This window comes from Lycium barbarum, chromosome 9 (genome assembly GCF_019175385.1).
Source record: "Lycium barbarum isolate Lr01 chromosome 9, ASM1917538v2, whole genome shotgun sequence".
NCBI classification, from domain to species: Eukaryota; Viridiplantae; Streptophyta; class Magnoliopsida; order Solanales; family Solanaceae; genus Lycium; species Lycium barbarum.
In genome coordinates this window covers 33,835,757-33,860,282 of record NC_083345.1, presented here as the reverse complement: position 1 = coordinate 33,860,282, position 24,526 = coordinate 33,835,757, and the positions used below count along the sequence as shown (strand labels likewise).

At 36.2% G+C, this 24,526-nt stretch overlaps 1 protein-coding gene across 3 annotated transcripts; it reads right to left on the bottom strand.

The window, feature by feature from the left end:
- Positions 1-525: 525 nt before the first annotated feature.
- On the bottom strand, positions 526-12,451 carry LOC132611178 (uncharacterized). Of its 3 annotated transcripts, none has more exons than XM_060325583.1 (15): positions 12,283-12,450; positions 11,038-11,172; positions 9,862-9,948; positions 7,661-7,732; positions 6,857-7,059; positions 5,664-5,796; positions 4,742-5,131; positions 4,512-4,646; positions 3,631-3,750; positions 3,294-3,449; positions 2,590-2,829; positions 2,134-2,291; positions 1,719-1,833; positions 1,514-1,594; positions 526-1,072 (listed from the first exon to the last, which is right to left on the bottom strand). In XM_060325583.1, the coding sequence occupies exons 1-15, from the start codon at positions 12,409-12,411 to the stop codon at positions 860-862; spliced, it is 2,367 nt and encodes a 788-aa protein (XP_060181566.1). In that variant the 5' UTR covers positions 12,412-12,450; the 3' UTR covers positions 526-859. The 3 variants fall into 3 exon arrangements, with proteins under 3 accessions (XP_060181566.1, XP_060181567.1, XP_060181568.1); XM_060325584.1 differs by lacking the exon at positions 12,283-12,450 and adding an exon at positions 11,275-11,949 and having other exon boundaries at positions 11,038-11,127; XM_060325585.1 differs by lacking the exons at positions 5,664-5,796; positions 6,857-7,059 and having other exon boundaries at positions 12,283-12,451.
- Positions 12,452-24,526: the final 12,075 nt, after the last annotated feature.

The following is a 24,526-nucleotide window of genomic DNA, read 5'->3' as shown; positions in this document are numbered from 1 at the left end:
ATGGCAGAATTTAAATTTCGCTATGCCCCCACCAGCATACACTTGTGAAGGAATTACCAAAGTTATGCCGGATCCGACATACTTATACCTTATGGCCAGACTTGGCATAAGTATGCCGGATCCGACATAACTTTGATAATTCCTTCACTAGTTTATGCCGGGTCCGGCATAAAAGTTTTCCCATTAAAAGTATGCCCCCACCTGCATACTTATGCCAAGTCTGCCCATAAGGCATGAGTATGCCGGGTCCGACATAAATTTGGTAATTCCTTAACAAGTGTATGCCGGCTACCCAAACCTTGCCTTGCAATTTTTATTTTTTTTAAATTTATGCTTGAGCGGGGATTCGAACTCAGAACCTCATGATTTCTGCGTGAACGCTCAGAGTTGCAATGCGAAGGGCAAAAATTAAAGACCAGCAATATGAGCGGCATAATTTAAAGACCACAAATATGAGGGGCAAAATTTAAAGACCACCCCAAAAGAAGGGCAATCCGCGCAAAAAAATGAAAATATCAGGCCCAGTATACAATGATCATCAGATATACGCGACAATCCAGTAATTAATATCAAAATTCAAAACTAAAAAATATTTAATCCCACTTTAAGCTTCATTCTGACTAGTTTCTTTAACCAGAAATCAGACTGTAATGTCAAGAGGTAATACAGCTGTCTTGAGGTTATTCATAATATTTCACAGAATATTGGTCCGCTGGAATAAAACAGAAGCTCGATATTTGTTTAACGATACCGTCACTGTCTTCCTCTATATTGTAAATACTATGAAGGAGATAGAGAATGCCAGTACAAGCAATTTTTTTCACAGCTTAGTTATTTGAGCACTCAACGGGATAAAATGTTAACTCTTTTCAACATCTCCGCTACCTTTAAGATGTCGCAAATATGGATATACGTCATCTGCATGTGATCCATAATATCGTGAAAATATTGCAGTGATTCTGCTTATGCTACCGGAAGCAGCAGTGTCACCCACCAGTATCTGAAGGGAGGCAAGCTTGATCAATTCGTTTCCAATGGCAACGTGGTTGGCACCATAGAGCTTTTCCAAGATCTGCTTACAACTCATAAAACATCCATCAGATTTTTATTTAAGAAATGAAACTCTGGTAATAATGATAACTGATTGACTGTAAACTAAAAGTCTGTGTCCTGATAAGATGATAAAACTAAAGTCTCTACTCTATTCTGAAAGTAAGAACTTCCATTATAATGTTCCTGTGCAATCCACATAGTAATAGCTTACAGCTACTCATTCAAGAGCCCAGTTTCCTATATTAGCATTTACTCAATAGTCTATTAACACTAGCATATGAAAGTACTCTGTTTAATGGAAATGATGGTGAATAATTTTTCCCCAAGATGAAACCAATGCGAAAAATATTCCCCCAGAATCTCCAGTAAATTAGAATGAGATGATAATTATACGTCAGGAACCAATAAATGTACAGATGATCGATCGCATATGTGCATCAAAAGGGAGTACTAAGCTAACCTGTATAGATGCTTTACAGTGATCAATTGCAGCTTGTAGTTCTCCAACCAAAGAAAATGCCTGAGCAAGATTGTCCTCCACCTGAAAAATATAAACAGAATAAAATATTAGTTTCACAGTAATCATCAGGCAATGCAGTGAATACCTCAAGCAAACTTTTGCTCATTGAAACAGAGGACAGAATAGAGTAGACCCCAGTATTTACCTCTGCAATTCTCTTGTTATAAGGATGGAATATTTTTCTGAGAAGATCCGTACACCTCACAGCATCTAGAAGGATATTGGTTGGGACTTCATTTGATGCTATTGCATCTTGCAGTCTGTTTGGCAAGTAAGGATCAGAGCTACTTAGCAATAAAAATAAAGGGCAAATTTCACCAGAGCAGTTCTGTGATGTTAAAGGACACATCCATTTCAATGTGCTAAACTAGTGCTGGCATTAAATCGACATGGCAATGAATTTGTCAAACTTGGAGAGTGCTGTGACAACTTTTAGACACAACATATACAAATAAACCTGTGCCCTAACGCAATGACTTCTTAATGTGTGTTTTCTAATTTTGAAGTACATTTTTTTAAGTTAATGTGAACAGCACGATAAATGAGAAGGTCTACTGTACCTCTTATAACAACTCTCAGCTTGACTGGTTGCAGCACATGAAGCTTCCAGATCTCTATATGAATCACAAACCAAGCAATGTTGAGGTTCCAACTTATAATCAGATTCAAAAACACGGCGAGCCACTTCACTAATATTAGCATCTTTGAGCTTCTCAACCTTCAATGTTAAGAATGCTCAAGTTAGGCAAGTGAATAATGTTATTCTTAGAAGTGTACACACACTAGTAATAACAATAACAAGCATTCATTATACCGGCTAGGAAAAGTAACCAGTGAATCCGGCCGATGTATAATATATGTACAATCCATGTATAATATATGTATAACCGTGTGTAATATATGTATAGCAGCTAGGAAAAGTAACCAGTGAATTCAGCCGACTATTTGTGTAATTTGCTGAATAAACAATATAATTGAAATAATTTGTCCTAGAAACAATTGCATCACTAAAATACCTGCTTATGTGGGCTGGAACTGTAAACTGTAGGGGCATCAAGGAGGAGCTTCAGTTTTTGTTTCTCACATCTAGTAACAGTACGATCCAGGATCACTCCTAAACAATTTAGTTTAGTGCACCTATAAGCATTGATGACAAGGTCAGGAACATTCAACTCAGAGCAAGCAGTACATTGACATGTGAATGAGTAGCGGTCTTCCAAGAGCCTTTGACGATCTTTGCAGTCCCACTGCCCTACCTGTAAAGCAACCACATCCCAAATTGACAAAACATTAGACAGTTGAAAGATCATAAACAAAATAAAGGGCCAGAAGCTGCAGTTGCATGAACTAGAACACCTCTCTGTCTCCCTCCCGTCCCCTGCCCCTCCCCCTCCCCTCTCCCGCTCCTCTTCCTCCATTTTTTTTTTCTTTTAAAAGGTTACAGGAGAGATCTTGAAATCTATGATACATTTGTCTCTTGATCATTCCTGAAATCTTAATCTAGTGCTCAGAATTCTTTCTTCAGTTACCAAATCACAATAAGAGCAATGACCTAGGAACTTGTGCGGGACCATTGCTGACTACTTCTATTTAGCATTCACAGGAAAATCTGAAGATCTGATATTAAAACCTCGGAAAGCAAGATAACGGTGCTATGTTAGACACGGAAATCCTAAATCTGAAATATCAAGACAGAGAGGCTATAATTAAACATTGGTACCTGTGGACCATAAGATAGCTCCAATTCAGAGCCAGCTAAAATGTATTCTGTGGCTCGTACATAGAGGGTGCGTGAAAGAAAATATGCGTGGATGTTTGGCTGGCAAGAGTGGTTGAAAAAACTACCAGCTACATGAACCGCTTGACCAACTTTAACCTGTAGAAAGAAACATTAAAACCACAACTTGAAGCTTTAACCAAACTCAAATTTCCGAAAATAACATCGAACTAGTCAATGGTATTCTATGCTCTCTGCAATGACCTGCAAGTCCCACTTGAAGCTAAGAAGTGTAGTAAACTAATGCATACATTGAAAATGTGTGGTAGAAAGTACATACTTGTTCTAAACTACTGGTTAAAGCATTCCCAGGCTTGTATGCAGGCCCTTTTACCTCTGGAGCTTGCATACGGACAACTGCCATGGAATTTACTTGGATTTGAGAAAGAAGGATAACCAGCTGCAAGGAAAACAATGGATGTGAGAATCAACCAAAATCTAATGCTAGAGTGATTTTTCCACATAATTTTCACGGATTCAAAGGAGGGCATTCAGCCTGAGTTATACTGCTGCATCCGAAGGTCAAACAGTAAATATGTAGGAAAGCCACCAAGACATATGGCAATGTATAAAGTAGTACAGCATATTCTGGTTCTCAAAAAGATATTAATGTATCTCTCCTTCCTAAGGGATTTTTTTTTTTTTTAAATGAAAAAGATTCACCAGTACCACGAAACCAATAACAAAAATAATTGAGGACCATCCTAAGCCGAAACAAAAAGTACTCTAAAACAGAAGGGAAATAAGATGTATATTCTCTTTATCAATCCGTGCCAAAATTTTGACCTCTATACAATGTAAACAGAAAAGGCAGCAATCTTTAGGAATAGATCAAAAGCAATGTATATGGAGACATAACGTTAACATAACTTTACGAATCCACAAAAGCAAATTTAATAACAAAGCAAGCTTGTCCAGAGTGAACCTAATGGAATTTTGGGTAATAACTGCATATTTAGAAACAATCAGTTCATCTTCATGGGCCTATGCTTTTCTTTTCTTCTTGTTTTCTTTTTCCTCTCTGGAACCTAGAGCATGATTAATGTAGAATATTTGCTAGTTACAGAGATGTGCAGTTTAATATCATTATACAATCAGCACAAGACCTACATGCAATTTCTTCATTCAGAATGCAAGGAATTTCTGGAGAATGGATCTTGCCTTTGAAACGATTATCCCACTAATGGGCAGTTCAGTTCTGTAAAAATGCTGAAGACAGTGCAATAGAATGATCGAGTAGATATGCATCTCCAATTTGCTTTCAGGAGGGAGCTGTATATAATTGTGAGAAAGATCCTACAAAATCCAGTCATCAGCTATGAAATTAGATGCTTCTTGGAAACACAGACACAGAGACAAGAAAAACAAAGCTCCAGCATTTGAGCATTTACCAGGAACCCAATAAGGTTAGAATCAGCACTTGTGCGTTTCTTTTGCTCGATGACTTTCACAAGGATTCTGCCAGCCAAAACTACTTCCGACGGCAATATCAGAGGCCAATGAAAACCTTGACATTCATGCCTGTGCTCAGCAATATGCCCAGTATCTAGAGTTGAAATGCCTGCTAGAACATCTGACATATAGTTCTTGAGATCATCTGCTAAGCCCTCAAGACCATTAAAACTCTTCGAGCTCCTATCAAACTTTTGCCCGCCAGCTTGTATTTGACATCGGTCACTGCAGTATAATGGAATAGAACAAGACGCACAAGAAATGGCATCTGCTGGCAGTTCATTGAAGCAAAAATGGCAGTGAGTCTCCCGACATTTCTTCAAGATAATCTGCATTAAACTCAACATGGTAAGAACCAAATAGTCTTGGAGCAAATGGTTAGTGCTTCATAATTTTATGTCTATTACTGGTCTGTGACAAACAAAAAAATTCTCACAGTGAGAGCTTTATCAGAGTCCCTATAAAGATAAAGGGGGAGTAGAAGGAGCAAATGATTATTTGGATGCCAAGAATATTATAAAAGATTATGGACCCCTCTGGCAAAATTAAACTCATCAAGAAAAAGAGAAGAGCAGTTGACATTGCACCCAAGGATGTGGCCTAGTGGTCAATGAAGTAGGTTAAGAACCCTGAGGTCTCAAGTTCAAATTCTAGCAGAGGCAAAAAATACTAGGTGAATTCTTCACATCTATCCAAGTCTTAGTGGACAGAGTTACCCGTTACTTGTGCTAGCGGGAGGTAGGAGGTACCGCATGAAATTGGTCGAGGTGTGCGCAAGCTAGCCCAACCACTGCCGTTATCAGAAAAAAAGGGGGTGGGGGTGTTATTGACATTGTGAAAGGCGAAGGGTTTGGCTTATACCGCAGCATAAGGATCTTCTTTATGAACTAAGGAGGCTTCAGAAACATCCTCCACAAAAAACATTCCCCTCCCCTTGGTTGTAGTAAGCAAACACTGAAGTTTTACTTGGTCTGGCTCATCTGTCACATAAGACCTACATTATAAGAAATCAAAAGAGAAGAGCAGCATGTCACCATATAGCAAAGAAAATCAAGAGCTGCCTGTTTTCGGTAAACATAACGCCATGCACAACAATACATGATGAAGAGAATGATGATTTGATGGTGCTCAATCAGCATTAGAATCCGGGTGTTTCATACTAGAATGTGCACAAACTTTACCAACAAATTGAGTAAAATAAAGAAAGATAATTGTACTTTAAGATGCCAAGAAAAGAGTGCAACAGTATACTATGTTTATTGTTTTTTTAATTTTATTTTGATAAGGCAAGATTTATATACTTTCTTCATTGTTCAAAGATAAGACAACAGATAGTAGGCATAAACATGGTGGAAATGGAGTCACCATAATCTATAAGTTGAATACTGGCAGGTAATTAAAGATCAAGTCCACCTTAAGTTTGATATAGTGGACTATGGTGTGAGATGCTAAATGTTCATGATACTAACACCTTGTATTTCTAGTTCCCTGCGTTTATAAAGGGTTACTAATTTTTGCTTGTACATATTCATGCACTTTTTGGGTGCACTTTTCTTTGAATTAAATGCTCATGGATCAAAAAAAAATAAAAAAAAAATTGATAAATGAGTCACTGCAGAAAAAGCATAGTTTGCTGATCTAAAGATCACATCTAATGCTGGAGTAGAACAAAGGAAACAGAATGAAGATTGCTTCCTCAAGTGTAAGACCTAAGCTCTAATAAAACAGATATCTGCTGTTCAGCATCAGAGTGTATCTTCAAGCACATCAAATAATTATACTAATGAGACCAGCTTAATACATGTAACCTTGAATATGAAGGAGTGAAGTATGATGAAGGTGCAAGCATAACTTTTTACATTCAAAAGAAACATATTATACAACAGACAGCGAAATTGCCACTGGGTACTATTTAGGAAGGTTTCAAGGATTAAAAGCTAGTCCTTTCTATTTGGGAAGAAAAAACATAATTAGTCAGTTACAGGATTAACAGCTGGTCTTCTAAGAAGAAACAAACATTAAATGTCGTTAACTTGTCACCAATAGATTCTTACCAGGAACTTCTAGACTGATTCTGGTTGGTTTTTTTCCCTGAGCTCCCCATTCCTTTGAATTTATCTAGAGCAATCTTTAGTTCTACTTCAATCTGTCTTTTTCCACTTGAAGAGATTTCTACCTTCAATGAGATATTCAGATCTCGAATTGCATCCTCAAACTTACCCAAAGAAATATTTGCTTTACCTCTCCGGAACCATGCCTAAAGTAAAGTATAATTGAAAGTCAACAGTTACACTTGGTTGAGATGTGAAAGAGAGAGTTGATCGAGCAACTAAAGACAGTAAATAAATATTAGATTTAAATCCCCAAAAAATGGTATTTAACCGTTCTATACATTGATCCTCTGTCAGCAGTAAATACTATAAATAACATGAAGATTATATGGAATAGGATGGAGTATGATGCTTGACAGGAAAAAAATGAATGTTCTGCCAAATGTAATATGAAGCACTCACTGGAGTTATCTGAGATCAGCTTTAAGAAGCCAATTATTTATTAGTCAAAAAGAAACAGAGCAAGGACCGCAAAAACTAAATTAGTTTTCCTTTTGAATAAACAGCCCTGACATTCCAAACTCTTCTTACTGTAAAGGATCAACTGCTCGCTGTGACCAAAAAGAGGTTGTATATTTCTTCATTCAAATGAGAAAAAGGAGATAAAGACAATATACAGTAGTAGAATGGAAAACTTTGAGCACTTTAAAAGGGCAGCCCGGTGCACTAAGCTCCCGCTATGCGCGGGGTCCGGGGAAGGGCCGGACCACAAGAAAAAAGGAGCAAAGCGAGTACAACTGCATTCACCTTTGCGTAGCGTGGAGATACTCTAAGGGCCCTGCTGCAATCTCGTAAACACTCCAAAAGCAAGCCCATTTTCTGAAGACCATAAACATTCGGTTTGGTAAATAAAAGAATGCAAAGTATTGATTGCTAATGAAACAAGAAACAAAATATTCAGATTTCAGAATACAAGGTGACTTTATAATTAATCCTGAAAAACAGGTTAGGATATTGATTGTTTGGAACTATCAAATTAAGAACCTCCTACCATGAAATGCTTATTTTCAGTAAGAAATCAATTAGTTCAAAACGAGAGTATGTCCAGGTAAAAGCAACCCCACGTCACAGGTGACTCGCGATCATCAAATAGAAGAAAGTCTAGAGGCTGGAGACTCTAGACACTTTTTGGATACTTCTCTTGCTTAGGTAATCAGAAATGAGGAATTAATTAGCAGCTAATTTCGAGATTCATCCTCAAAAGAATGAGCAGAGAAATATTAACTCTGAGAATCAAAACTTGAAGAAGGTATTAACTGTGAGAATGAAAACTTGAAGGACAACTGTAGGTAACAAAGTAAACCTATTAAAGAACAGACTGACACCAAATTATAAATGACGGTAAAGAGAAAAGATATTCACCCTCAAATGAATGAAAGGTGCAAAATGATATAAGTTAAACAAAGCAGCGTCATCTTGCAATTGAGCTGCGACCAGAAAAATCTTTTCGTCATTTACTTTGTAATAGGGGAATACTAATAAGAAACAGTAAGAAGTGAGAGCAAAAAGTTGCTAGGGGTAGATCACAAGGAACCGATACGTGCAGAAAAGATAATTCAATTTTTCCAATCCATGTCAGATGGTAACACGAATTAGAAAAAGATAGTTAGCAACCACGCACTAGCTTTTAATTCTCATTTTTACACTTCACATTCAACGGCCATGAGACACTTGCAACTCCAAAACCTCTAAAGTGGACGAAAGCAAAACCTTGCAGTTCCCTGTGCCCTTACTGATAGAACTTCCTTTACTTTTATTCTTTTGGATAAGTAAGATTTTATTAATCTAATCAGCTAAGCACTAAGTTAGTGCTGGTCATTACAGATTCAGTCTACCCATTTACAAAAGAACTGTTCACTGTAGTATAGCTGATAAAAGTCCATAATTTCTAGTCCACATATACATCATGCAATCTTCACCTGAGAGCTAACAGATTTGGACATCTATACTTCAACATATGTACAGCAGTGGCTCTTCCTTCAAAACATCTTGGGTTTCTTTCTTTTCGTATCACCTAGCATACACTGGCAGGGACTTCTTTCAACAAAGTCTTTAGTTCCTTCCTGCATCTCTGTTCCATCCAACAGCTCTCACATTCTTTATATAACTGTAAGATCTGATTATCTCTTCCTTGATAACTTCCTGATCTTCTACGATTTCTCAACTTAAATTCAGTCAATATAAGGTTATACCTTTTATGAGCATTAGTTATCTTCTAAAAGAACTTGACAGTTTTTTCTCCAAATTTCAGCCACTAGCACCTGAACTTCTCTAGCTAAGAATATTTCCTGGTTTTCTGCCTCTTCCTATATCTCCATAAATGCCTCTTATCTCCTTTGACATTTCTTTACCCGTGTGATACCTGCCCTCTGAAAGTCTATCAAACTCCAACAGTTTATCCAGCAGAACTATTTGCTTATTCTCTAAATTCTCTAAAGAGTTTTATTTCCGGTCCTTCAGATTATATTTGGCCAATTTTAACTTCTCAGCGAGAACATAGTTCAGACCGTCTTTTACTTAAAGTCCCACCAGAATTCATCAAACTACCGTCAAGTCGTCAACAAATCCAATTTTTTATTTTTACCTTAATGATCAATATATTGTGCCAATGAAATCATACGAGAATAGTTTGCTAAATGGAAAAAAAAAATAACAAAAACAAAAACCAATCTAAAAAATAAATATTTTTTTAATAACTGAGAAATTCCATGTGAGTTAGTTGGCCCATAGGTTTCGATACTCGGAGGAGTATGGGCCCATCCCTCTACCCTACTGTCACTTAAATACCAGATTTCCTATCATTTTTCGCGTCAATTGCTACAAAGTTTGAACTTGTGACATGCGCCCATACCACAGTTACCTGTTGCGTCCTTACCATTGAACCAATTTAAAAACAAATGAATGAATAGCATCAAACAGCCTGCAAGTAAATGAAATTTAGGATTCACCTGCAAAGTAGAAGCGCGGTTCACATACAGTAGCGCTACCAGATTTATCTCCAAATCATCCAAATCTACTGGAGCAAGACGCAGTGCCTATCCCATCCACAAAAGTGGCAAAAACAATCTTCTATTAGGAATTGTCCAATACTTATCAGAAGAAGAGTGATAATTAAAATGCAAAAGAAATAAGAGAAGGAAAGTAGGAAAGACTGTGAAAGGAATGCAGTTCTTGAAATGTGTTGTGGATGAAGGTCAATTGACATATTTGTGCATGTTCATTCCCCACAGCTAAGCACCCCAAATAAGAAGAGCGATAGTCCATCACTAGAAATTTCATAAGGGTGACGACAAGTTCTCTCCACCTCTAACTAGTCTCACTCCACTGCCTGCTTCTTTCACTTACCAGTGGTCACATGAACAAGGCATTGGAGGGAATATTAGATGACTTTAAGTCTTCTCTTAATTTTCCTTTGCAATACAGACCTTCTCTTAATTTTCCTTTGCAATACAGACATGAAGCATCTAATATTTCACTTATAAAACTGAGATCTCCTAATGGCTAGAGCTTCTGAAACAACAAAAAGTTTATGATTCGAATAGAATGTCAATAATGTTTCATCAATCGTACCTGGTGATAGGAAAGATTCCTGTTTTGTAATTCCTTTCTCTCTTGCAGTAAATTAGCTAGTCCTACATGCATTGACTAGAAATACATACTTGATGAGTTCCTTTATGAGTGAGTATATAGGTGCCTTTAACTCGATTATAGAAAGGGATTCCTACTAAGAAAAGCTTTAGTCCCTTGAACCTTTTTAGAATCCTTGTGAATATTCTAGAATATTTGTAATATGTTAGGTAGCAAGTAAATTAGGTATTGATTTCCAAAATGCGGAATCCCAACGGAATTAGGTGTTGATTTCCTTTGGGGATTCCACTATCACCATTTGTCACCGACTCATTTTGCGTTTGTATCATCACAGTGATTTGTTTCTATTCCTAAGACTAGAGGTGAAGCTCTTTCTCATCTAGGCTGTCAACAAGTTGTGATTGAGGAGATGTCTGCCTTACACTCTAGTTGGTTATGAAATCAGAGAATCAATTTGATAATAAATTTAGGAAAAGCTTGTCCAATTGTCCTATCTACATCAATTATACAATTTAGAAAAACCAAAATTGTCAGACCTGGGAATAGAAAAGCAATGCGTTAGGATACTCTCCTTTGGAGAAGCATTCATTGCCCTTAAGCTTTGCTTCCAAAGCAGCACTCCGGTCCTTGCAACATAGAGCCATAGTAGGGTCTGTCAAATCTTTAATCATCTGGGAACAGCAAGAAAACCAAAAAAAAAAAAAAAAAAAAAAAAAAAAAAAAAAAAAAAAAACCATAATGTAAATGATGAAGCATTAGTATTAGAGCATTACCAAGAACAAAAAGGGCACTGTTTTCTCCAAATCGTGTAGACACATGCAGACAAGTATTATGTAATTACAAGGAAACAAAGAGACACATACTCCCTCCATCTCAAATTATCTGTCGTCATTCTCTTTTACATGCGTTTTTAACTACTTTACCCTTCATTAGGATTTGAACAATCATAACATCACCCCATAATTGAGGTGTTTGTAGTCTTCAAGAACAACAGCTACTACGGGTGAAATGGAAAAAACATACTCCCTCCGTCCCAATTTATGTAACGTCAGTTAACTAGGCACGGCGTTTAAGAAAGAAATGAAAACTTTTGAAACTTATGCTCCAAAACAAGTATTAGATATTTGTGTTGCGGTAAATCATCTCGTAAAGTTAAAATATTTCTAAATATAGAAATGTGACATTCTTTTTGAGACAAACTAAAAAGTAAAGTGTGTCACGTAAATGGAATAATTAGTTTTGTCTTGAACTTATAAAACAACAAATAATTTGATAACTATTTTTAGAAATCACTACAGATAATTTGAGACGGAGGGACTACAATGGAATAGATTAATAATCCTGGTGTACAAGTGGTATCCAAAAGATAAGAATAAAAAGAACATGGTTCAAACATGGGCCTTATGAATGTAGTTCCATTATATAACAATTTGAATTCAAACGAGAACAACAGCAACACAGAAGAGAGAAATACACCCCCCCCCCCCCCTCAAATTATCTGTTGTTTTTTTTTTGTTTGTTTTACACACCTTTGAAAAATATTCATTAGGGGAATCTTTGACTATCTTACTCTTACTTACGTGGAAGTTATAATCTTTCTCCCTTAAATGTAAATAGTGTCAGCTTCATTAGTTCCATTAAGGCTAGAATAGATAGTAAATAATTAATTTTGTCTTGAACTTTTAAAATGATAAATAATTTAAAACAACTTATTTTAGTAACCAGGACGGATAATTTGAAACAGGAGTAGAAGAAAACCCAGAGAGGTATGAGTATAGAACCTGATGAAATTGAGGCAAATGATGGAAAAAATCAAGAAGGGAAGAGCATGTTGATGGAAGCTCAGTGGGTGTGCTTTTGGATATTTGCTGCTTAAGGGTGTTGGGAACTGTTGATTTTAGTGTCTCCATTGACGTTCCACACTTTGGGGTCGTTTGGTAGAACGTATATCCAGCACTAATTTTTTTTTATGACCAAATATGATACAAAAATTAGTGCTGGATATCCAGTTTATACCTTTTTATCCTATTTATACTGTGATTATTTTATACCATCTTTTAGTAATCTCAGTAGATGAGATAAATTAGTTCCGAGATTATAATCTCGAGATAATTTCGACTATCTACCAAACATATGACACTATATTTTATTAAAAAACAAGACAAAACGACATAAATGGTCCCTTAGTACGAGGGTAGGTTCAAAATAGTCCCTTAACTATGTACTTAATAGTTTTGGTCCTTTAAATTCGCCAAAAGTTATAAATTTTAGCCTTTGAAAAAAATATTCTCCAAATTTTGTTTTTTAGATTTGACGAGAGCTATGAGAATTTTTATTTTTTTTACGAGAACTCATATTTAGAGTTACAAATTATTAAAGAAAAAGTCAAATACCTTGGGACAAAACTGGTGGACGTCCGTCGGTTATAGGTAAAACTTAGGAAAAACCAACAAACTTGATAATGTCAGAAAATAGTATCTCGGAACACAAAAATCGACGGACTCTGTCGGTTAAAACCGAGGGAGTCCAACATTATAATTTTAAATTATATTTATAGGTGTTTAATTATCTTTTAAGAAATAAATTAATCATCAATATTTTCACTGAAGAACAATAGAGAATGATAATGATAATAGGGATAACACTACAAAAATTTGTTTTTTCTATTTTTATATGATTCAATAATAATTTATAACTTGTTTAAGTTGCCATATTAATAAATAGATATTATATGCTCTATTACTTATTTTAACATCAATTCAAATTTATACGTCGAATTGAGCAACTAATTTTAATGGTATTCTTTTCACATTGCATCTGAAAAATCTACAAGAAAATACACTAAAGCTAAAAATATCAAATATATTAACAAATTTTCTAGAATTGGTCGAAGCTAAAGGCATACAAATCTATCTATAAACTAATTTTGAATGCATCTAAAGTCGTCTTGCAGGTGTTTAACTAATGAAAATAACCGCATACTTAGTGAAAGTTGAAATGAATCATATTATTCTTACAACATGCTAAATATGACTTTACTTCATGTTTTAAGCAAAGAAAAGTTTCAACGAAATTTGCATACCTGATGAGACTATATATTACCCCAAATAAAGAGAACCAAAAGATGCTAATAAATACTATCAATGATAAACTTAGTAATTCAATATTTTATTTAATTCGTTTAAAATGAAACAAACCGGTGATAAAATAATAAACATTTGAAATATAAGTCTACATAAATTATAAGTATTCTATTTTTTTTATATATAAAAAAAATATAGTCTTCTTTACCTCATCGGTCTATCTATATTATATTAAAAGCACGAAGGACTTTCGAAATATTGTTTGAACTTTTTGTCCTTCATTAAAAGACTCTACAATAGACAAAATCGACATTTACTATTTTCTTATATATATATATATATATAGATATATATATTATTATTACTAAACACTAATAATATATATTTCCTTTCAACATAAAAACTGAAATATAAACTTGCCTTATTTTTAGCAACAAAAAAAAAAAAAAAGTTTACCGAAATAATAAAAACCCTACTTATTTTTGGCAAAGTTGTTGGAGTCCTAACACTACAACTAAAATAGTTGTTCGTATAAATTCTTCCTTGTTTGAATTTTCTTTCGTCGACGCTACGCGAAGAATGTTGATTTACCTTATATCAACTATTAAGGCAAGTACCGAATTTATCATTGAATGCATCATGAATGGAATATGTGAGTTGAAAGTACAAAAGTAATAATAGAAAATAAAGCAAATGCAAATAATAAATTCAAGTTATGGTGGGCATTCTACTGAGCCATTTGAAACGAGAGATTAACATATGCTATTTTCACTTTTTCTTTTCAACGAAAATGACTACTATTCGGAAGAGTATTAATTATCAAATTAAAAAATTATCCGTCTATTTTTCCTATTTACACACATCTGAATTTAGGTGGAAAGAAAATCATAAAAAAAAATTAAAATAAAAGGCCCCTAGAGTCCTCCGTCTATTTTGGTGTGGCTGGTGAGTATATGCCATTAATTTTTGACATCCGTTGATTTCATGATAGACTTAGTTCGACTAAAAATCCCTAATACATTTAATATTTCATGCTTATATTCAAAAAATTAAACATGTAAAAGTTTTTTATAAGTAATATTTTAATTGTTACTTTTATATTTTTATAATAATAGCTAAGATATATACAATTTTTAAAAAACATTTTTAAAATAAATAAATATTGGGGTTTTATTGATAAGTGCAAATGAAAAGACAGAATAGGAATATACACTCTATTTGTTCCCTTTTTTTTTTTTTTATATATATATATAATTCGTAAGTGCATTCCATTTTACTCAAAAGTTGCATAATTATTTGAGTTACAAAAAGTGTTAAAGCATACAAGAAAATCCACTGGTTATTTAAAAGTTAGAACATGTGAACTTTGATGGTTTCATAATATTTGAATTGGAGTGACTGGGTATGGTCTGAAACATAAATATGAACAATTAGATATATTTATGATTGCATCATTTTTTTTTATAAAGTACAGAAACGTTATTTGGTTATATCTCATCAATCTTGATAGTTCCTTTCTATTAAGTTAAATAGATATTATTTATAATTACAAGAATATTCTATACGCTTTTTATTAATAAATGCAAAATTTATGCGCAAAGCGCGTATACTATACTAGTATAATATATAAGTAAAAATAAATAGCATAATATATATTAATGAAAGAGATTAGGAGATAAGAAAATTGTATTTATTTTTATGTCTATGTAACGACCCGCTCGATCATTATGGAGAGTTTTGACCCTTTTACCCTCACTAGTATCTTCCCGAGGCTAGGAATGAGCTAACAACGACTCACAAAGTATAAATTAAAGGTTTAAAACTTGATTCGGTTAACTATGTGTTTTGTTTGAACTTGTTGTGTGTTCATTTGGGTGTTAACTTAATAATTCTGACCTCTGTTGGGAATCCCGAGGCTGTGGGTGAGTCCGTAGCATATTTTTACATTGGTTTACATGATTAGCTTGTGTTATTAGGACCTCAGATTGATTGTGAGAAGTCGGGTGAAAGGTTAGTAAAATTTCCGTGTTCACTGCCTAAGGGGCGTCGCTGCAGTGGAAGGATTCCCGCTGTAACCAAGCCGCTGCAGCAAAAGGTCGAAAGCTACAGCGGAAGTGGTTCTCGTTGCAGCGAAGCGGTCCTCATTAAATCAGAAACCCTGTTTATATACTTTATTTTGACCCCACTCCCCACATAACTCCAAGAACAGTTCCCAAGAACCCTTGAGGCGAATTTTCTAAGGCTGGGTCACTACTCCTTCATCAAGGTAACTTTCCACCATTAATTTTATTCGTTCTTCAATCATGATAACTTCTAGCATCATTAAAAGCTTATTAATGGAGAATTGAAAGGTTAGAACACCTAAGTTTATAAAACCCTAAGAATAATGAATGGATTATTGATAATTGTTCATCTAGGAGTTTATATAATCACTTCCTAGGATGATAATTTGATATTAAATGGTGAAATTGTTGAATTGAAACCTAGGGTTCTCATAAAAATGGAATCTTTGACCTAAAAGCTATGTGAGGAGGGTTAAATCGATTAGAAAACCCATTAACTGGTTCAATATGATGATTGAGACTATAATTAGGATGATTATGGTCTTAAAGACTAATTAACGAACTGAAAAGGGTAGAAGTAGTTGGGTCTTCTTTCCCAAATTGTTGTTCTTGTTTGAATAGAAGGTTTATCGCTTACTTAGCATCATATTGCTAGACTTTGACTGCTTTGAGGCGCTTCAGAAACAGATGGCTTGTATGGAGAAGTTCGTGGCTCCTGTTCTGCATTCGAGGTAGGTTACGGCTTACTTCAGTTAGACTTTGATTAGCGAAACGTATATATTGTGTAGAACTGACGACAGAAAGCATAATTAAGTCTTCAGGCATAGTGTTTGGTTGAATATTAGCTAGGTTGGTATGACTTCTGATTATGTGGGCTTGTTACCGTTATTTACGCATTTTGAAGGTGTAGTTGTATTCATACTGTGGCGATTCGGGATGGAATTCTATTAGCTTGGTTATTGTTGATGGTGGCTTGCTACCCTATTATTGTGATTAGACTTACTAGTTGAATGGTTGTGTTGTGATACATGTTGTACCCAATTCTCTTTTATTGTGACACATATCATCAGAGAAAGGAAGGATAATGAGTTTAGACTTGAATTGTGATATAAACTTATCATAATACGCAGATGAAAACTTACCGTATGGATTACGGTTGATGGTGATATTATACTTGGCATGCATTCTCATTCCATATGTATATTGATATTGAATTATAACTTGATATTGATGATGATATATGAGAAAATGGAGCACCTCGGTGACACAAGACATAGTTGTGATGTGTATTAATTATATTTGGAAGTAAAGAGGGACATAGACTCTTTATGTTGATCGAGATGGTTTGAATGATTCATTCCATGGTTGAGCTGACTTATCTAAAGTTTTGGAAAGGCTTATAGCATTGTGACTTGCACTTTTATTTGCACTTGATTTCATTGATTGATCATGCATATAGTTGAGTCGATTTATCTAAGTCTTAATATGACTTATGGCATTATGACTTCTAGTACCTTTATCATTATTTTAGTGCATTGATTTACCATATTTACACCCATTTCTGCATTCATACATTATGGAAATGGTTTGGAATTGTTGAAAGGAAGGTGTTCATATATACCCTTCACTGATTTATTGAGATAGTTGTATAATTAGGCTATGGTTTAGCAGAGTTATTGGTGATTCTTGTTATGAATTGGGTTACTATGACTGTACTTCATTGTTCTGGCTTTGATATGTGTTCTTGAGTTATTCATTGTGATTCGATTAGGAGGCATTGTTGATGAGATTTTGAGATAGAACATATACATTTATTAAGGAACATTTGACAGGGGGTGACGATGTGGCCTAGTTGTGAGCTCGTGGTCCGAGGTTCGTTCCGGAACGAGTGGTACATAGACACCATGGATCCTCTGCAGGTCATGACTATTTGAGGAAAACATTACCATTTAGCATGTGTGTACAGGTTTGGAGTATTTGGCCAGCCAGTGCATTGCATTGCACATCATTATATTTTGCATTGCACTTCATTACATTTTATTCTGCATTATTATATGACTCGTTTAGTTCTGATTTTGGTATGGTTTGTTGAAACGGCTATTGTGGTATAGATATGATCATTGACTGAGTGAAATTGTGGATTAGTGACTCTACCTAGGGTCGGAACTTGGACTTGTGATTATCGGGTGAGATTATTGAGACTGGACAGACTTGTGGTTTAAAAGCTTCATCTTAGGCTGTGATTTAGTTATGGCTGTGATTTAGTTATGGGATATTCTGTGACTTGGATATGAGTATTATTGTCACGACCTAACCCGCCATGACTAGCACCTACGCTAACTCCTAGTGGGCGAACCAATACGTCTAACCAACTACTCATTCAAGTCCATTTTTATTTAACCAATTCATAACAGATAAACACAAGATAATTCAATAAATAGTCATGCCATACATTAATAACGGAAATGCGGAAGTCCTAACTATTACAATCCCAAAATCCGAAAGTCACCGTACAAGGACTCTAATCCAAAACATGTTTAAGGAATGTATACTGTCTGAAATAAATAACCATCAATGTCTGGAGTGGAAATAGACGTTAGGAAAAGAAGATCTTCGGGTGGCCTAGCATGGATAAAAGCTCACCCTAAATCTATCAGCAAATGGCCTCAACGCTAAATGTGAGGTCGGGTAGCAGTCTCTGGATCACAATCTGCACTCAAAATAATGGAACAAGGTAGTATCAGTACAAACACTATGTACTGGTAGATATCATAGGCCGACTAAGATTAGTATCATGCATGACTCATAAAATCAATAAAATAGACAGACCAGTCAACAAAACATAATCAAATAGCCCAACAACAAGTCAACCAATGATAATAACAAGCAAGTTACCCAATGATATCCAATCAAATCAACGGAAGCAAACAATGGAAAGAAGTCTACTGACAACGACCAAATAACGCTGTACATACATGCTAACTGATGTCATTGCTCAGTAGTCATGACCTGCAAAGGATCCATGGTGTCCATGTACCACCCGTTCTAGATTCACTCGTCGGACCCGAGCTTAAAACTAGGCCACATCCTCAGCCCTGGTCAAATGTGCCTGTTCATATCCAGGTCTCATCCTCATCCCCAATCAAATGAGCCTTTTCGTATATAAATACATATTTATTGTCACATCGCTTTCAATGATCGATTTGTCATTTTGTACCTCAATTTCACTAAGAAGATCATAGTAACTTCTCACCACAATATCATCAACCTGTAGGTCCCAACATATCGAATAGTGGCACTAAGCCCACATAGTCACTCGATCAATAACATATAAGAATTTCAACCACACATTATGCTTGAAAACTACACATGCTTTCTCCTATCAATTTCACAACACATACAATCAACTAATCAAAATCTAACTCAAGTAGACCGTACCCTTCCTCAACTATAGAGCTGGAACAATACAGATTACTCCGCCATAGCCTTTCCCTTCCGTAAAGCCTCGGAACGCTCAAAGTCTAGCAATTAAGATGCTAAATAAGTCACAATTACTCTAGTCAACAATATCAATTCAATGAATACCCTTCCACCTTACCCTCTTGTAATGGGTGAATGATTACTAGGTGTAAATCAATCTAACATTGGCCTTACAACCACGAACTATCAATTTACAAGGCTATTTAATCAAATTACCTCTTACAAACAGTTTCCATAGTCAAGCTACCATTTTTATGAAACATAAGTCTCAATTCACTTAGTTCATGTCTCTAATGGTTCAATTATTGATTAAAAAGTGATAACCCAAGCCATTAGATGATAAACACACAATATCAATCATACCCCATCAATTATTGAAAGTCTATTAAGTTCTAAGGTTATAAGTTCTAAGGTTACTATTCCCAATGCACCATTATAGACTTATAAAAGGGATGATAATCATAGAGATGAAAGTGTAATGATGAAAGGAATGGTTGAGACTTACCTCTCAAGGATATTCTTGCCCTAGCTTAAAATTTCGCCCTAGGTGCTTGTTGGGAACTGTTTTGGAGTTTTTATGAATAAAGGATTTGGAACAAGTGTTTAAAAATCAAGATTCTGTCCCTGTCGACCGCTGTGGCGGTCCACCCGTCACTACAGCGGTCCCGCTATAGCAGGCAAGTGCCCGCCGTAGCGGACCATAACAAAATTGTCCCTCCACTGTGGCGAGCCTGGTCCCGCTACAGCGGTTCAGTGTCAGCCATAGCGGACACCCTGTTTCCCCGATGACCGCGGCGGCGAGAGGCCAGCCGCTGTTGTGGTCCCGTCGCAGCGGTAATTCTTTCGCTGCAGCGGTACCACTGAACCAGTGAGCTCACTAATTTCCAAAGTTTTTCACTCTACCATGCAACATTTCATCGAGGCCTCACAAACACAAACAAAACATGCACATTAATATAAAAAACACTATATGGACTCACCCGTGGCCTCGGAATTCCCAACGGAGGTCTAATTTCCTACATCACCCCCCCCCCCAATGGACTCGACACAACCAAACAATAATCACAACAAGTCAAGTTTTCAGTTCTTAGACTTGTACATTCGAGTTTCTATTAGCTTGTTCTACCCTTGGGAAGGTTCTATTTAGTAGGGTGATCCAAGATTTTGCCTAACGACTTGGAGGGTCGTTACAATTATATGCCTATCTGTTTATCTTGTTGATTTTATATTTATATGTGTGAACTAATCTTAGTCAGCCTATGATGCTTACTGGTACATAGTTTTTGTGTTGATACTACCTTGCTGCACCTTTTTTTTTAGTGCAGAATGTGTTCTAGAGATTTCACCTGTCACGACCTGACTAGGGGCCATGACGGGTACCCGGGGCTAACCATCGAGCACACTCATACTACTAGTAATCATATTCATCCTGCGATCATTCATTTATCTCATGCTTATAATCATAGAAGAACCATTTTCACTTGAAACATATTTACCTTTATATACATAAGCCCTTCGGCTATCAAAATAATATACATACAATAAGGACGTCGTGAGACCATACTACCCACACATACGTATCTACGAGCCTCTACTAGAGTACTAGACATATGGACAGGACAGGACCCCGTTGTGCCCAAAACATATGTACACAAAATAATGAGCAATGGCACCTCCGGAACAAAGGAGTGCTCTCAAAGTCTGCTGATAGCTCCTATGAATCTGGATCACCTCCCTATCTACCTGTGGGCATGAACACAGCGTCCAAGGAAAGGGACGTCAGTACGAATATTGTATTGAATATGTAAGGCATATACAATAACGATACATCAATGAAATAGAGGGATATCAAATGAAGAACAATCTGTGACTGACTGTCAGTTTTAATAGAAATAATGTATGCTGACTTACTTCATAAACATCATCATCATATCATGTATGCACATATATATGTATAAGCTTCCCGACCATATATGTACGGTGTGATCATCATTAGCCTGCGTCCAGGCCTTCCGCGTCCGGGGTAACCATCTCATGTCGCCCACCAGTGGTGTCTGCCCATGCCATCTAGACATGGTGTATATGCTGCCCGCTTTAGCGGTGTTTGCCCAGCCATATAGGCGCGGTGTAATATTATCATCATGTACTCATCATAATGAATGCATAAAAACTCAAGGACAACTATACTTTACCGGGGTGACATAAGGTCGTGAACCCCCGATTCCATTATGGAGCATTCATAAGCATTCTGCCTCACCTTGAAGGAATTAGCATATAAGGTGAGTGTGGCACAAAGAACAACATCAATAAATCATAATTTGGATCATTAGCTTTATAGGAGCATCATATCATGAACTTTAGAATCTTTAGACTTAAGCTCATCATCGTCATTATCTTACTTCATCTCATATAAGGCTTTTCATGAACATAGACTCATAATTTCCATTGTATACATGTATTTAGAGAAGTCGTAGAAAGATAGGAAGATTCATGCCTTGGAAGGAAAGGACTATCCTTACATACCTTTTTGTTTAGCTATTCTATTGCCTGATCGTTCCCCTTCAATGCTCACGTTTCTACCTTCATGAGAGTTCGTATTAACATTAGCTAATCAATCACATGAACATGCCCAACTAAAGCTAGAGAAAATTGGGCAGCATTTCCTTTGTTTATGCAACTTTCCCCATATCATATATCAACTCCTAAACGTCTATAATACATTCACAATATCATAACCAACAATCTTCATTCATCTACCTTATCCACATTTCACAATTTCACAATTTCACTTCAATACATATCATGGTCGTAGTATACTAGTATGTTTTCTCACATATAATGCTTATCCCATGTTCTTAATGTCATTTATAACATATTTATAATCGCAACATATCATGACTCATTTCAAACTACTACTCAAAAATGCCTCTATTCTCACATTCATGACCTATTTTCTATCTCCTTCTACAATCCAAGTCTTTCAACCTCTCAATACCTTAAACAACATGAAATGATCATAAAACTTACCTTAGATAGTGTGGTAATAAGCCTTGAGTGGAAATACTTCACTTGAGCCAAAACCCTAGTTCACTTCCAATGGGATTTCTTGCCTTGGATGAACTCCAATGAGTTTCTTACACTTGATTTCTTGGTTTGATGAAGTTGATCATAAATTTCTCTAGAGTTCTTGTGGAAGAAGGATGGAGAGCTTTCTAGAGTGTTCTTGAAGTGTGGAGTGAGAAAATGAAATGAAATAAATGAGATTGAGTCCCTTATATCAATTTTTAAAATCTGTCCCGACTCAGTTCTACAGACTAACATACGGTCTGTATAATTTATATGGACCGTATGTCTGGCCGTACATTTGGTCCAGTGAGGGTTGCTATTCTGGGCAGAACATTCGGCCTAACATACGACCAGTATGTTTTATACGGTCCGTATGTTGCCCAGCTTTGCGAAATTCATTCGCGTCGACTCGTTTGATCTCCAATCCTTATGGAACCTTTTTAACACTTGTTTAACACCTCATTAACAATCTACGGGACATTATATCTCTTCTCCAAGATATTATTAAGTCATCATTAACTGGTTACTCATAAATCTGTTCCGATACATAACGTACACCTTACCTTTGTTGGCAAACTTTCTTCTCTTACCTCGAATGTCTTTGAAATATAAATTAGGATCATCAAATGTTATTTCTTACTCATTGAAACATCATATACTTCGTTCCCTTTGTTAGTCTATTCATTGTGCATCAACGGAAGATTTTCCGAGGTGTAACATTCTTCCCCCTTTTGGAACATTCGTCCTCGAATGTTAAGCACTCGGGAATCCTACAAAAATTTTGCCAGAGTTTCCCCTGTAATATGACACTACCATCCTGTCACAACAACCCATAATAACAATGCCTCACAGGACTACAACATAATAGAAATAAAGTTTGGCCACACACGACCCAAAAGCATAAAAGAAAACATACATACCTCATAATCTTGACATTTCATCTTGGACCTCTTCCGAGGGCTGAAATAAGTGTGGGTACTTGGATTTCATATTCTCTTCCACTTCCCAAGTCATTTCTTCTCGGTTGTTATTTCTCCATAAGACCTTAACTGAGGCTACTTCTTTATTTCTAAGTTTCCGTCCTTGCCTACCGAGTAAGGCAACAGGTACTTCTTCATAAGCCAACCTCTCTGTCACTTGAATATCATCTACTGGAACAATCCTCGTAGGATCTCCAACACACTTACAGAGCATTGAGACATGGAAAAATGGATGAACTGATTCAAGTTCTGAGGGTAAGTCAAATTCATAGGCTACTTGGCCCACCTTGCGGACAATCTTATAAGGTCCTATATATCGAGTACTCAACTTCCCTTTCTTACCAAATCTCATCACTCTTTTCATTGGCGACACCTTTAAGAATACCCAATCATCAACTTGAAATTCTAAGTCTCGTCGACGGTTGTCCGCATAAGATTTCTGGCGACTTTGGGCTATCAACAACCGATCTCGGATTACCTTGACCTTTTCTATTGCTTGTTGAATCAACTCAGGGCCTATTAGCTGCACTTCTCCTACTTCAAACCACCCAATTGGATATCTACACTTCCTTCTATATAGAGCTTCATATGGAGCTATTTGGATACTGGAATGGTAGCTATTGTTATATGCAAACTCAATAAGGGGTAAGTGGTCATCCCAACTACCACCAAAATCTAGAACACATGCTCTTAGCATATCTTCCAAGGTCTGAATGGTACGTTCGGCTTGCCCATCAGTTTGCGGATGAAATGCCGTGCTAAGCTTTACTTGAGTACCCAAACCTTCTTGGAAGGATTTCCAGAACTTGGTTGTAAATTCTGCTCCTCTGTCAGTAATAATGGACACCGAGACACCATGAAGTCGTAGAATCTCCTTAAGATATAGCCTTGCATAATCTTCTGCTGAGTACATGGTTCTGACTGGAAGAAAATGAGCTGTTTTCGTGAGTCTGTCCACGATCACCCATGTGGAATCATATTTGCTTCGGGAATGAGGTAACCCTACAATAAAATCCATGTTGATCACTTCCCATTTCCAGGTTGGAATTTCTATTGCTTGTAATAACCCTCCTGGCTTTTGATGCTCGATTTTTACTTGTTGACAGTTTGGACATTGAGCTACAAATTCTGCTATGTGTTTCTTCATTCCATCCCAGCAATACATTAACTTGAGATCAAGATACATCTTTGTCGTTCCTGGATGAATAGAATACCGAGAATAATGAGCTTCTTCTAGAATTCGACGACGTAATTCTGCAACGTTCGGGACACATAGCCTGCCTCGGTATCTTAGAACTTCATCTATAGAGGTTTCAAATGGAGACTTCTCTTTTTCATGAAATGTGTCTCTAC